A 14,737-nucleotide genomic window follows, 5' to 3' on the forward strand; every position below is an offset into this window, starting at 1 on the left:
GGGACGCTGTCCAGCCTGCAGCCCGGAGGCCTGGATGCTCATCCCTGCTCGGCTGTTACCTAACCTGTCACCTTACCTGTTGAGCCAGCCAGGCCTCGGTGTCTGTATCTGCGCAGGGAAGGGGCGGCTCTAGGGCACGTTGGCCTGAGATGGCCTGGAGCTTCCTTCCAGCCAGGGCATCCTGTGATTCCAACAGAAAATCAGGACGGTTTGGCACGTGGCACGCGGTCAGGGCCAGGGTTGGGGGCAGGTTACAAAGTGGCCAAGAACTAAGGCTTGGGAATGATTTTGCTCAGAAAGTTCCCCGGCAGACTTTGCTCACAGTCCTTTCCGATCACAAAGGTCAGCCCGTCTCTGTCAGCAGGCCAGCGCAGCAGGTCCCTCTGTTTCCAGGCCTCTGGAAGCTGCAGAACAGAATTTGGGTTTTCCTTCCGCATGGCCCGAGTGGAGGGCTACTGTTCTCAAGCTCAAGAGTTCCTAGTCCATCGTCCTCTGTGCCCTCCATCCTAGTTGGCGGGGGTATAATATTAAACAGAAGGAAAATGTATCCTACTGGAGTGGAGAAAGGCAGCGGGTTCAGTAATAAGTACATAGAACCCAGGGTTAGAGGTTTGGTCAAGGAGAAGAGGCAATTTTGTGGTTATGCATGTTTGGGGCTATTTTCTAGGTTATGTTTTGTTGGTAGAAATAGAATGCAGTGGGTCAGCAGAACCGGTGAAGGCTAGTTCCGCAGAGGAGGACATCTTGTTACAGACGTGACAACCAGACAGGACTGTCAGTGCTCTTGCGGCAGTGGAAAGGGGACACCATCTGGGGAAGTTTGCCAGGGTCACTGCTGTGATCGCTGCATCTGTGGGTCCTGGGGCCCAAGACGTCCTTCAGTCACGATGCACGGCTGCTGTGTCTCTCGCGGGTGTGGCTCCAAGAGGCCAAGCATTTATGAGTCCACTGAGAGGTCCCCGCCTCATCGCCTCAGTCCCTGGGAGGCCACCTGGCCCTCAGACACGGGGACACGCACTTTCCTGCTGCCCGATGGTGATATTGCCTGTGATCCACCCCCCACCCCCCCATCTTAGCCACCACCCAAGGGGTCAGATGCCCCAGAGGGAGGAGGGTGCATCTCCTTCGCTCCCCGTAACCAAATCCCCCAACAGACTGCATGCCACGTGGTGTGATGAGTGTGTCTTTCTGAGCTGGGAATTTATCTGAGGAGTTACTACATTCTAAACACGAAATCACATCTGTTTGAGCACTTAGTGAATCGTGTAGAAAAAATAAAACAGCTTTGTGAAACTGTCGTGATCCCGGGGAAGCCGGAATTTGGAGTTCTGGCGATGCTGCTTATTCGCCCAAGAAGTTGATCACATCTCAGATGGGTCAGGGGTGAGTCACAGGCATGCTGGTCGCCTGGCGGAAGGGAAGACAAACGGAGGTTTAAAGCTAAGAAAGAAGCTGCCCGTTAGTTCTGGGCGTGGCTGGGAGGGGGGCTGGGGAAGGACCAGTTTAGGGGCGCTAAGATCTCCCCACTGCTCCTTTATTAGCAATGCTTCAGCCTAGTTAAGAACTGCAAATTAATTTTATACTAATTGGTACTCTGCTTCTATTTCTGGGTATTTAATTTGAAGGTACGCTTGAGAAACAATCTATTAAAAATAAGTTGAGTTGGAAAATAAACGATTTTGAAATTTCAGAGGTCAGTAAATAAGAGTATGCTCACTATCTATTTGGTTTTTAGTTCTTTTAACCAACACTCTGCTGCCTGTAGCAACATTTCCTATTTCTCTGAAGTGAAGCCAATCCTGCCACGCATGGGATTCCCGAAGATACATAGCAGTGACAGTGATTCTCGCTACCCCCGGCAGCCCCTGCCCTTGCGCTCTCTGCCTGGTCTCAGCTCTGACGCTCCTGCTGGGGGGCCAGGACTGAACCCCCTTACTGTGCAGGGGGAACCCAGAGCCCTTCCATGTGGTTACATGACCCCCTCCTGTTTTGAGAGCTGTTATCACGCCTCCCTTACGTACCCAAGCTAGAGTTATCTAGAGAGAGGGGGCACTTTCAAAAGTTATTTCTCATGGATGCTCAGGAGGCAGCTGATGACAAGGTCCTACATGACCTGGTGGGATGCCTGCTATGGCAGGCCGGGCAGTGTCCCCACACTGTCCCTCAAGCACTCTTTCCTAAGCCACACGCTCATGGGAGAGGGCCCACTGGCCAGGACTGGGCGGGGCACTGCAAGGACTTTGCTCCTCTTGAATCTTCCAGACAAGAGGAACCAACCCTGTCCCTGAGCTGCCAACAGCACCCCATTGCCCATCCCCCTGTCTCTGCATCGACTTCCTCTGCGGGCGGTTTCCTCCCTCACCTTCGCCCTGGACACCTGGCCATGCCACTCCTCAGCATTGTAGGGGCCCAGAGGAGCCCACAGAACTCTCTTTGTTTGTAGTCGATATGATCAATAACGCAAAAAATCCAAGATGTGCTACAACTACTAAGCTGATAGGATGGTTCCACAGAGGGTCTGATATGAAATAAGCTTAAAAAATAAGAGCTTTTCTTTACATGAAAGATACCCATGTGTAAGACATACTAGGAACAAGATCCTATCCTGGTATTGACTTGACAGTCCCTAGGCATGAGCCTAATGAACAAGTCCCAGAAGCCACATGAAAAAAAAATATATCTAAAACTAGACTGGAGGACGTAAGAACAGCCTAGTTAACTGGGGAGACATACTATGTACATGAAAAGGAAAAACGATTGTAAAGCCACAGATTCTCACTAAATTGACCTAGACATTCAGTGTAGCCCCAACAGAAATCTCAGTGGATTATTACGCAGCTTCAGTTTGGATTCTAAAACTCACCAGAAAGAGAAAAGAGGCACTCACAGCCTAGCAGCTTTTGAAAAAAGAAGAAAACTTGCCCTCAGCAAGGTTGCCAAGAAAAGCTGGGGGAAGAATTAGTCTTTCAACAAGTGGTTCTGGGAGCCCTGGATATCTACATGCAGAAGAATGAAACTGGACTCCTGCTTCAGTCACACACTTATTCCAAGTGGACTGAAGGGCTAAATGTAAGGACTGAACCTGTAAAACCTTTATAAGAAAACATGGGTACAAATCTTCATCACCTTAGATTAGGTCATGGTTTCTTAGCTACGCACCTGAAGAGTAAACAACCAAGGAAAAAGAAATTGGTTGCTTGGACCTGTCACATCATCACCTTTTGTGCTTCAAAATACACGATCAAGAAAGTGAAAAGACAGCCCACAAAATGGGAGAAAATATTTGCAAATCATATATCAGATAAAGGTCTAATATCCAGAGTATATACAGAACTTTCCTAACTCAACAATGAGAAGACCATAACCCAATTAAAAAATGGGCTAGGCAGCATTCCCAGTCACACACATGTGCACATTAGACATTTGACAAGGCAGCAGGCAGCATTTCCCGTTACACACGTGTGCATATTTGACATGTGACAAGGCAGCATTTCCCATCATACACGTGTGCACATTGGACATGTAACAAGGCAGCATTCCCACACATATGAGTGTATTCAGCATGGGACAAGGCAGTGTTTCCAATCAGTAATGAAAGGAAAGGGTAGAAAAAGCTGGCTTTTGGCTTGTGGTGATAGTTAGATTCCAGCCTCACCCCCCCCCCAAAAAAAAATAAATTCCAGACATGTAGGTTAAAGAGCTCACTGTAATACCGTAGGACTAGAAAGGAATAAAGGTGGACCTGCTGGTGACCTGGAACAAAGCCACCTTAGGCCATATACAATATGCATACAGAGAAAGATAAACTTGTCTGTTTAAGAACCGGGAACTATACAAAAATTATCGTAAGGGGGTTAAAATGACATTTCTCACATAGTAACAGGCGAAGTATAACCATCCCGGAGATAGAAAGAACTTCCAGAGTCAGTAAGAAAATGTGAAGGTAGCAGATGTCCTGCACCGCTCCCGTCCCCGCCTTTAGTTGCTGTTCAGACGATCCCAGAAGTTTGCCTGTGACTCACAGACACAGACCGCGTGGAGCGGCCGGATATTCCCAACCACACAATAGAGCGCAGTCCTCTGTCCTAGCAGAGTCTGGCGGCCCCTGCAATTTTGGTTTTGTTGGCAGAACAACGGGTCAGCAAGCCCTGCCCTGGAAACAGTGAATCAGCATGGTCGTGAGCAAAGAAACCGCAGGCAGGGCCACAGCAGGGACGGTCCGCAGCCCGTGTGGCCATGTCGCTTCACCCTCAGACCACGCAGCCCTGGGCCGAGGGACCCGCACGCCCCTGGTACCCAGAGGAGCGCAGCGTGCCTTCAGCCCCCTGCAGTCAGTCAGCCGCTTCCCTGGGGTCACCACAGACCCGCTGTCCCACAGCACACTTCCCCTAGATCCCGGACAGAGGCCCGTCTGCGCTGAGCAAGTGCCCATGCGGGGCTTCTCCTTGCAGGCCCCGGCGGTATTGAAGAAGGGGAACTCGGCGGGCATGTCGCACAGGGACACCAACTTAGACTCGGCGGATCTTCCGGTTTTTCTCTCCTGCTGAGCTAGCCGTTTTGCTCTTAACTGGGCAGTTGGATGAGGTCCCCTCCCTCTCCTCCCTGTTCCCTCTCATCGGCTTTCCTGTTTTCAGCAGCCATAGGTTTGGACCTCACTGGATGACATTCCACGGTGTGCTTAACTACGCCACACTGTCCCTCGGCTCATCACCAAGGACAGTGGCCGTGAGGCACGTGGTGATGCCGCTGCAGTGTCCTGCGGCTGTGTGTTGTAAACATTCGGCCTCGGGCTTTCCTGAACTGGGGTGCGTTCGCTGATCCTGGCCGTAGTCCTTAGTAAGACTCCTCGTTGAATATTTTATGCAAAATATTTTAGCTGAAAACAAGCGGAGACATCCAGAGGCAGTCGGTTTATGACGCGCGGGTGAGAAAATTCCGGGACTGAGCCTCCTTTGTCCTTTTCCAGGCCCATTGTTACTACCACGGACACGTGCAAGGGCATCCCGGTTCGACGGTCAGTGTCAGCACGTGTTCTGGACTCAGGTAAGTGACCGTGACAGCGACGGCTCTGGTCCTGATCACGGCCACCGCAGAGCAGCTCCTTCTTCCCCTTCCCCTGTCCGCTGAAGCGCACTGGGAGGGCGTGACATGGCCTCAGCTCCGCCGGGCCAGGCAGGAGGCCTCGCCGGGCGGCTCACCAGCGCCCAGCCTGCCCGGCTGGCGGTTCCCTCTCCGCGCCTCCGTCCGCGCCGACCCCTCACTGATCTGTTCTCTCACCGCCGCTCCCGTCTTCTGTGATGGCTTCACTCTCAGGCACGGTTTACCTGTGTGTGGTCAAGGGTTGTGGACAGCTCCAGGCTCGTGTTCTCCGAGGGCAGGAGGGCTCCTTTTTCAAGCTCCACAAAGGTCCCCAAAATACCTCTTACTGGCCCCGACTGGGACATAGTTTCACTGCTGAAACAAGCATAAGGCCGGTGGCGGGGAGGATGCTCTGGTTGAACATGTGCCCGCCCGCTGGGCCAGGCTGACGGTGACCCGCACCCTGCTCCAGGGCCAGGAATCAGGGGAGCCAGGAGTGTTCCAAGGAAAACCAGTGAGCTTCTGCCAGGAAAAGGGCAGATGAGGGCCAGGACGCTCAGAAACAAACAGGTCTCCTCCCACCAGCTTCCACACATTTATGAAGAAGTTTTAAACGATCACAACTGAGACCAGGCATGAATGGAGGCACCCAGATTGGTCTGATAATTTTCAGGTGATTTTCATAGAGATCTCAAATTCTTGATTGGTAAATAGAAGAGGGGTGTCGACAAGGTATTCCTAATAGCTCCTTTTTACAATAAATTAAACCGTTTACAAACCAGTGATGTTAACTAATTAGCTTCCAAAGTGAAGGACAACTGGGTAGCATTTTCCCAGAGTAAGGGTCAAATAGGACAAATGTGCCCTGTTTGGCCTTGCCCCTCGGTTGGTCAAAACTTCCCACCCTTCTCCCCAGGGCTGCCCCACACAGTCCCAGGGAAACTGTCAGGGTCGCCGGTTCCTCCCACGCAGAGGGGTCCATCTCTCTGGCCGGGTCGTGCAGAGTGGCCAAGTCTCAGCGACCACCTTTGACCTCTAGCACCTGAAGGACCTCCCTTCCAGAGACCTGGCACAGCCTGGAATCTGGCAACGAGGAACGCTGTGATGTTCTCTGACCTGGGATTTCAGGACAAGTCAGAAGAGTCAGGGCTGTGGCATCCGGTGTTGACCACCAACATGAGGTGGGGACAGGATGGGGCCACTGCGTGCAGATGGTGCTCCTGAGAATTTAAACTTCCTGGATCTTTCTGCTGTTGTTGCAAGAGCTGGGGTCTGTGCATCAGCAGAGAACCATGGAGGCAGAGAGTCCACTTTACAGCCGTGCAGGCGGGGCATCAGACTGGAGGGAGAACCCGGTTTGATCAGCCGCTCACCCGCAGAAGAATCGACGGAGGCCAGAAACGAAGGGAAACACAGCTCCTCTAGCACTGGCCTGACAGATTTTGAGAAAGAAAAGAGGGATGAAAAATTATGTTCAACACGGGGTGGCCCAAAGATACATTCAGATGAAGGAATGTAGGGGGAACTCGAGTGTCCTGGGGGACGCATTCATTAGAGCCCAGCCGATTACAGTTTTGCAGAGAAATGAAACAGAAGGAACGTCCCCCATGGTCGCTCCAAAAGGGTGTGATCTAAGGCGGGCAGGCCAGGAAAACTGTCCTGGAGCAGAGAGGAGTGGACGGAAGTGAAGAGCCATCCTTCATCTGAAGCCTGAAGGGGAAAAGATAAGGGAGAAAAATGCGCCCAGGTCCCAGGAGGAAGGGGGTGAAAGAGGAGACAGCTCTGTCATGGAGGGGGTGAAGTGCAAAGTAGAAAACAGGCCATAAAAATGAGTGCAGCCGGGGAGTTCATTCTGCCTTTTACTCCAAGCCAAGGGGGAAGTTCAGACCCTAAGTTAACACTGGGCCGTATTGCATGTTGCCCCGGGTGCTCAGCCCTCCTCGGTACAGTTTCCATGAAGTGTTCGTGATTCTCCCATATCTGGTCTTTCGTGGGCTCCCGCGCCCTGTGGCACCCCCACCAGTGAGCACCTAAGGCCACGGGTGTCTCTGTGAGCATGACACACAGACATCACGGCATCACATTGATGGGAGAGAATCCTTCCCCAGCCCCAGAGGCACAGATGTCCAGCCCTGGAGCATCAGAACAGCTGTGCCCCTGTAACCTGATTTTATTCATAAGTGCCACAGGCCCACCCCCTCTCAGCCCCCAGCTAGCACACGAGCTCCTGGAGGAAAGACACTGTCCCCAGTTCTTGTCCTCTTGCTCCATCCATTCAGCTCCTACACAGGTATCTGGTACCAGGAGTCTCGGGGGCTCCCCCTGTTGGAATAACCCAAGAGTCTTCCCATCACTTGTGGGCCTGGGGCTTCACACTAGGCTTCGTTTCTTAAGGAATCACCTGTGCTTTGATGGATGGAAACCAGGCATTCACTTAATAGAGGAGGAAATGGTATCTAGAGTTATAACCTAGCTACTGGGTATGATAATAATTTCATCTTTAAATGGGCTTTAGGATACCTGAGCACAAGTGTGCATTCACTTATGAAATCACACTGTCACATGTACACTCACATGTATTTACACAATCATGTTCACACACGTGCACTCAGTCACATGCAAATGTGCACACATGTACTGATGTACACACAATGACACTCACACGTGCACGAGCACACATGTAATCACACTGCCACATGTGTGTGCCCACACATCCACGTGCATGCACACACACCACTACAATGCACACTCACATATATCAGCACACACATGCACTTGCTCATGCTATTGCACATGTGCGCTCACACGTGCGTGCACATGAGCATGGGTGTACACACATTCCCATATAGTCGCACCATCACACATGCACGTGCATGACCATGGACGCATGTGCACGCACATGCACAGCCATGCTGTTGTATGTGTGCACTCACACATGCACTCATGTATGGGCATGTGTGTTTGCACATGCACACACACCCATAGTGTCACACATGTGCTCTCGTGCTTGCATGCACGTTAGCACATGTGTGTTCACACTTGTGCATGGCCGTGCTGTCGCATGCACACACTCACGTGCACATGGGCACATACTCCGTGGGGTGGTGATGTCACTCAGGCCATGTCAGACTTTGTTCCTCATTGTGATCGCAGCCTCTGCTGTCATGGCGGCCGGGGCAGTTGTCATCGGCACCGGTCACAGTGCAGCGGACTGAGGCGCAGTCCTCAGGGCTTCCTCCTAGTGCTGCAGCTCGGAGCGGAGATTCTCAGGTCATGATGCTGTCACCCCCCCTTCCGTGTCTGCTGCCGTCTCAGGACAGAGGTGTCTCCTGCACACACATGGAGCTTTGGCATGTTCTCACACGATGCTTACTTAGAGCCATGGGCAGGGGCCACACTCAGAGGGCAGATGAGGCCTCACCGTGGTCCCTCGGCTACAATGGGCAAGACTCCATCTTAAGCCGAAGTCCGGCCGACTCATCATTCCATGTGGTTCCACTAAGCCCTTTGCACAGTTTGGACCCAGTTTTCTCTTCCAGCAAGTCATCCTCTACCCGGGGGCTGGGTCCCCTCCGACCCTCCGGCCCCACTGCGTCTGGCCAGGTTCTGCACTGCTGTCCTCCTTCCTTTCTCTTCCTCCGCGGAGACATTCATTCCGTCATCCTGTGCAAACATCTGCGGGAGCCAAGGTCTCCACCCTGAAGGACTCCCAAGGTCAAATCTCAGCTCTCCCCAGGCCCCTCTTGCACTCTGAGCCTGAGACGCCCACATCCCAGCTCCTCTGGGTCCCCCAACTGGCTCCTCTCCTGAGCTCTTTTCCAGGAGAGGCACAGCCCATGTCAGGCTCATGGCCTCGGCCCTCGGGTCTTTGGTAGCCCCTCCTGCCCCAGCGCCTGCACCCCCACCCCCAGCACCTCTTCCATCCGTCTCGCCTCAAACATTTCTTGTCACCACCCCAGATCAACCCTCGCTCCAAGATTTTTAAGTTGCCTCCCACCCGTGTTTCCTGCCTCCACCCTTCCCTTCACAGCCATCGTGAACATTCCAGAAGGTCGTGTTTCAAAAATACTGCCTGATCGTATCATCCATCCTGCCCCCACCCCTGCACTGAAAACCGCACGGCTCCCTATGGCCTGCACGTCAGAGCCTCTCCTTCGCCGCCACGGACGCTTATTGATCACTTACTCATGCCCTGATCACCTTCTGGTGGTGCCGGTCCCGGCTGCGGCTGGGACGCGAAACTGAAAAGCAAAGCCCTCCCTGGGTGTGTAAGGCAGCCGGACATCTTTCTTTTTTTTTTTTTTAAGATTTTATTTATTTATTTTTATAGAGAAGGGAGGGGAGGGGAAAGAAACATCGATCGGTTGCCTCTCGTATGCGCTCTGACCAGGGATCAGACCTGCAACCCAGGCCTGTGCTGCGACCGGGAATCAAACTGGAGACCTTTTGCTGTGTAGAACGATGCCCAACCCACACTGAGCTACACCAGTCGGGCCTGCATCGTTTTACCGCGTTGCAGACAGTGCCGTGAAGTGGTGTGCTCAGAACCACGGGGGCAGCATGGCAGAAGGGCCGGAAAGCTGGGGAGTCCTGCTGGAATCCAGGCTCCCCCGGACCTCGAAGATTATACGTCAGCCTGGTGATCATCGTGGCTGAGGGCTGCCCCAGGATCATGCAACGGCTTCGGGTGGGGATACAGAGGAACCCAACAAAGCCCGGGCCCTAAAGAAGCTGGCGTCCTGCTAGGCCAGAGGGGTGGCTGCCAAGGCTCACAGTTAAGGAGCAGGTGCCTTCGATAGAGGCCTCAGGATGGAAGGCCAAAGGCAGAGAAAAAAGGGGCAGCGAGTCCTGGCAGCTGGGAATTTGACGTGTTTAGAGGAAGCAGTGTTTTAGTCGGTGTGGACAGGGTGTACCTAATGAGTGGCGAGGCCACAGTGCAGCCTGAGGCCTACAGTCAAGGTCAAGGGTGGGGGCAGAGATGGGAGCCCCCGAGGGCCTCACCTTCCATCAGCGCCCAGAAGTCCCCTGCCCCGCCTTCCTGGCGAGCCACCTGCTGCCCACCCACACCTGTCCTCCTGTCCTGTCCGCGGCATCTGTCTCAGAGCGCGCTGACCTTTCTCCCACCCGCACTCTTGCTCCTCCAAGGCCGCTCACCTGGCCCCCGCGCTCCCACGGCCCCATCCTCCCGTCCTCCAGGTCTCCTTCGGGGTCCCCTTCCGCACACCTCTGGCGTTCCCCTTTCGGAAGTTGGCTAAGCCCACCCTGGACGCAAGCTCTCGGTGACTGAGGAGAAGGGGCTGCCCAGCCAGGGGGGCCAAGGACCAGGGGACAGGCTGGGGAGCCAGGGAAAGCTTTTGTAATAGCTTAACATGTTACCCCATCTGTCACGCTTCCAAACCTGGTTACGAGTCCCACCTGCAATGGGGACTGTGGGTGAGATGTCTTCACATGATTCGGCGGGAGCCAGCCAGGGCTTCGCACGTGGCAGGGTGATGGCGTTTGTTTTGATGGTACGTGAGCAGCTTCACGTGAAATTACTGATTGGAACTCAGCCCTGGGGTGCCTGTGTGCTCACCGATATGGCTGCTGTCACTGTGTATCTGACGTACACGAGGTGGCGTGTTGCTTTTACCCATGAGCTCCACCAAAAAGGGCCAACGTGACATTCGTGCCAACTGCGCTCCTAAATGACTATTGCAGCATGGCATTGAGAGCCACGCCTTTCTTCCAAATTAAATTAAACCAGCAGCTGAGCACAGAACTAGCCAGGATAATTCACACAGCCCAATCGTTAACTTACAACAGGTAGTTAAAAATCCATGTGCCCCTGTCCGGCCTGCCTGGCAGGAGTAACAATCATAGTAAGAACAACATTAAGCTGCATTATCGCCTGATGTGCCATTGCTTTAGAGATTAAAAACTGGATTTTAAGGACAGAAACCTATCTGGAGGAAATACAAGTCTCCTGACTTTTCACTCAGCTAAAATAATGAACTTAAAATGTGAGTAGATGCGTCTCCATTTCCACTGAAGGAAAAACAACAACAGATTTCACAATGTACAGCAAGGCTGCCTGTTTTCAAAGGGGCCGCTCTATCTCCCTGGCCCCTGTCCTTTTGACGTCTGCCTCTGTCACGCTTGTTGTCCCTGCTCTGGGTGCCATAGCCCCTCTTAAAACAGCACTGGAGGGAGACAGGAGAGTGGGGACCGAGATTGTGGCTCAGCTCTGCCTCCTGCCCCCCGCATGCCCATGACAGTGGGGAGCGTATCCAGGGCTGCCGCTCCATGGGGATTACTGAGTAACGGTGGGGCGGGCGCGGCCCAGAGCCTGGATCTAGGCAGGACACCAGAAAAGGTGGCCCTCACCAGCCCTGACGACCCCTCTCTCCTCTGCTTTCTCCACTCACTGTGTCCACTCCCTGCCCCAACACTGGGCTTCACCCCTCCTCGTGATGGCCCCTAAGAAGGTACCCACAGTCTTCAGCTTTCCCAGACATCTCCCACACTGTGTCCTAGCCTCTTCTCTGCCTCCTCTACCGCGGGGAAAAGAACCCTGCGCTCCAAGTCAGCTGGATCGGAATTCCGTCCTCAGCTACTTCCCACTCCAAGTTTATAACTAAATATCTGTGACATTCTACTTAAATTACATTCACTTATCTAGCGCAGGGCCAGTAAGGGCTGTGAGAACATCAAAATTTTACATCTCCAAAACCCCAGATCCTTGAATTCTGCGGTTTCCAGCAATCTCTAGAGCTAAATGATTAATTACACTCAAGATGGTCCAAAGCAATTATTTAATTAAGCGGCGTCATGTGCTGCCAGTTGTGTGTAGCTGAGGGAATGGCTTCGCCCCCATTTCTCAACATCTGGCCTCTGGATGACTCAAAAGATGAAAGGAGATATGAGAACATTTTTATGACTAAGTAACAACCTCTAGAAATTTTCCATGAAGCAGAAAACCATTGTCCGTAGTTTGCTTCTCCTGATTAGAACTGGGTGCCATGTTTGGGACTCAGGGCTCACGTACTGAGATCCAGCGAAAAACAGAAAATGCTGTAATACGAAATTAAATGTTAGTGCCATTTTAGTTTGAGGGGCAGGAAAGGTGGTTTTCTAGCAGAACATTTATTTTTCAAGTGTGTTTGTTTTCCACTTTCCCTGGCCTGTTTTGTAAAGTTCTCTTCCTTGATTTTGGCTTTTGAAAAATCAGCTTTAATCAATGAAAATCCTCTATTAGTCATTCTAAACCGGACATCCAAATTTTATTTCATAAAGAACTTTTCCAGGGAAGAGAATGCAGGCTACCCCACACAGGCAAGGACCAATGTCAGGTCTCTGTGATCTCCTTGGAGGTACCCGAGGACACTGGCTGGGGTGTGAGGGGAGGCAGGGAACATGGGACAGCAGCAATATTGATTTTTATTCCAGCTGTGAGGTTTGAAAATAGCCCCAAAGTCCTCAGTTTCTCCAGACCTCATCGGTTCCCCCTCGGTCAACAGTTAAGGGTTATGAGTGTTGGTAACACCCAGCCTGGCTCTCTGATCGCTTCTGATTTCCCCATGTGTCTCGGTGTTGACTTCTCAATTAGGGTGCGAGCTCCCTAGGCACCGTCTAGGTCCCCCGCTGCCCGCTACACTTCATAAAACAGGCCCGGCAGAGCACACCAGGGGAAGAGTTAGGGATCGGTGCTTGCGTACGTGAGCACCAGCTGTGTGTGCTCAGAGTATTTGCTGCTTCAAACCTCTTTCATCCTTGCTATTTGGGCACTGAAATATTGACATTCTACTCTAATTTAAGAAGGATTAGTCACCTATACATGGGTCATCCCTGAGCATAGGATCCGCAAACAGCTGGAATAAATGAGCAAAAATGGATGGCCTTCCCAGGTCCCTGCTTTATAAAAAAAGTTCCGATGGTCTGAAGGAAACTCATGGAACACCCAACTTTTTAAACTATCTCCAAAGGATTAAGCGCTCCTCCAAACTGTGGGTTGATGTCAGGTTATTAGAATGAATCCCCTAAACCTGGGGCTCATCACCCTCATTCGTAGCATCTGGGTCTCCTGACACACTGGCGTAACAGCGCGCACCTGCGTACGTGTGAACTCTTCTGAGGAAAGGATGAGGTTTATGTCTCAAAGTAAGTGCAGAGCTACTGCATTGGAAATGCAAGGAAATTCTGCACAGGTCTCTAGTGGGGAATCGTGCTAAATGTCCCGGAAGCTGGTCGGTGTGTGGGCAGCCCTAGCGTGGGGCCGGTTCACTACCCAAATTGCCTGCGTCACCGAAGGAAATCCTTGTTTCAGCATCAGAAAGAGCCTTTTGGATAAAAGGGCTTTATCGTCCTGCCTTGGAAAAGAGAGGAACTAAAGCCACCTACAGGCTGATGGTGCTGTCCCTGGAGGCCATCTGAGATCACTCACTTCCAGGGTGTAGGCGGAGCCTCCCGTCTATTCTGCTCCTGAAGGTCCCCTGTGCACAGTGATCCGTGGCCTAATGCCACCTTCTGCCTTTGCAACTTGGAATGTTTAGCAAGTTTGTCCATTTTTTAAAAGAATTTATTCTTTTATTCCCAAACCCAAATGTTAGCTCAAGGGAGTTTGTTTAGTTATCATTATTCCCAGAAGTATCCTTACCTTGTTCAGGCTGCATCTCATATCAGGGGGCCACACATGTTAACCCCTGGGCAGATGGGTTAATGGCTTAGGGCCTTGGCACAATGGGTTAGCAGCACCTGCCCTTGTCAATAACCAGGAAGGCTACCAGCATTTCAGCACTGGCTCGTGGCCTCTGCTAGGTTGAAAGTTTTAACTGGATGACATAGCAGCCCTGAGAAATGAGTATTATTATCCCGCTTCCCAGAGGAAGAAACAGACTCAAAGAGGTCAAGGTCACACAGCCAGTAAAGGGCAGAGCTTGAACGTAAACCGGACTGTGGGACTCCAAAGGCCACCGCCTTCTCCGCTTCAGGGGTGGAACAGCTCCCAAAGGTGTTCGCTCCTGTAAGCAGCGTCCACCTTCAGCCAGGATAAACCCCAAGCGCAGAGCTCACCTTCCAGGAAGCATTTCTAATGCTTTGTGCACTGACTTCAGTGCCTTTGCTCACACATCTCCTACAAATTAAATAAGCAAATACAAACAAAATCGTAAGTTTATGATGGACCCTACATCAGGATCTTTAGACATGGTTACGATATATGGCAGCTCAGGACAGATCATCCAAATATAGGAATCTTCCTTGAAAAAAAAAAAATGATGTGCCTATGAATTGTGTCAGCTAATTCGGATCTACAGTCACAGCTCGGAACTCGTCGGCTTCAGAATGTGTCAAACCCTGTACGCGCTGCATCTGGATGAGAAAAATATGGTGCAGTCCTCGGCGCTTGCTCGGGACTCGCCACACCTGCTAGAACCTGCATGAGTCACGCCGCCGCCCCCCCCCCTCCCCCCCGCAGGAGAAAACGCTTCATCACTTGTTGCTTGTTCGGTACTCGTCGGTTTCGGCTCTCAGCCGGAGCTCCAGAACAAATCAACGACGGGTACCGAGGAGCCGCTGTTGTTAATTTCTGATCAGGTGAAACGTCTTTTCCCTCAGCTCTTACTCAGCAATATATATTTGAGAAGTAAAAATAAAAAGATATTTAACAACTCAACGTAGT

The 14,737-nt window shown here is 51.9% G+C and overlaps 1 protein-coding gene across 1 annotated transcript in view; it reads left to right on the forward strand.

Moving 5' to 3' along the window:
* ADAM12 (ADAM metallopeptidase domain 12) overlaps positions 1–14,737 on the forward strand; it is a 229,599-nt gene that overhangs the window by 127,925 nt on the left and 86,937 nt on the right. The window contains exon 5 of the mRNA XM_090279436.1: positions 4,967–5,043. Within this exon, the coding sequence (XP_090135562.1) occupies positions 4,967–5,043 (77 nt within the window). The remainder of the gene's footprint in view (positions 1–4,966; positions 5,044–14,737) is intronic.

This window comes from Furipterus horrens, unplaced genomic scaffold, assembly GCF_987537825.1.
Source record: "Furipterus horrens unplaced genomic scaffold, mFurHor1.1.pri manual_scaffold_5, whole genome shotgun sequence".
In the NCBI taxonomy this organism is placed as follows: domain Eukaryota; kingdom Metazoa; phylum Chordata; class Mammalia; order Chiroptera; family Furipteridae; genus Furipterus; species Furipterus horrens.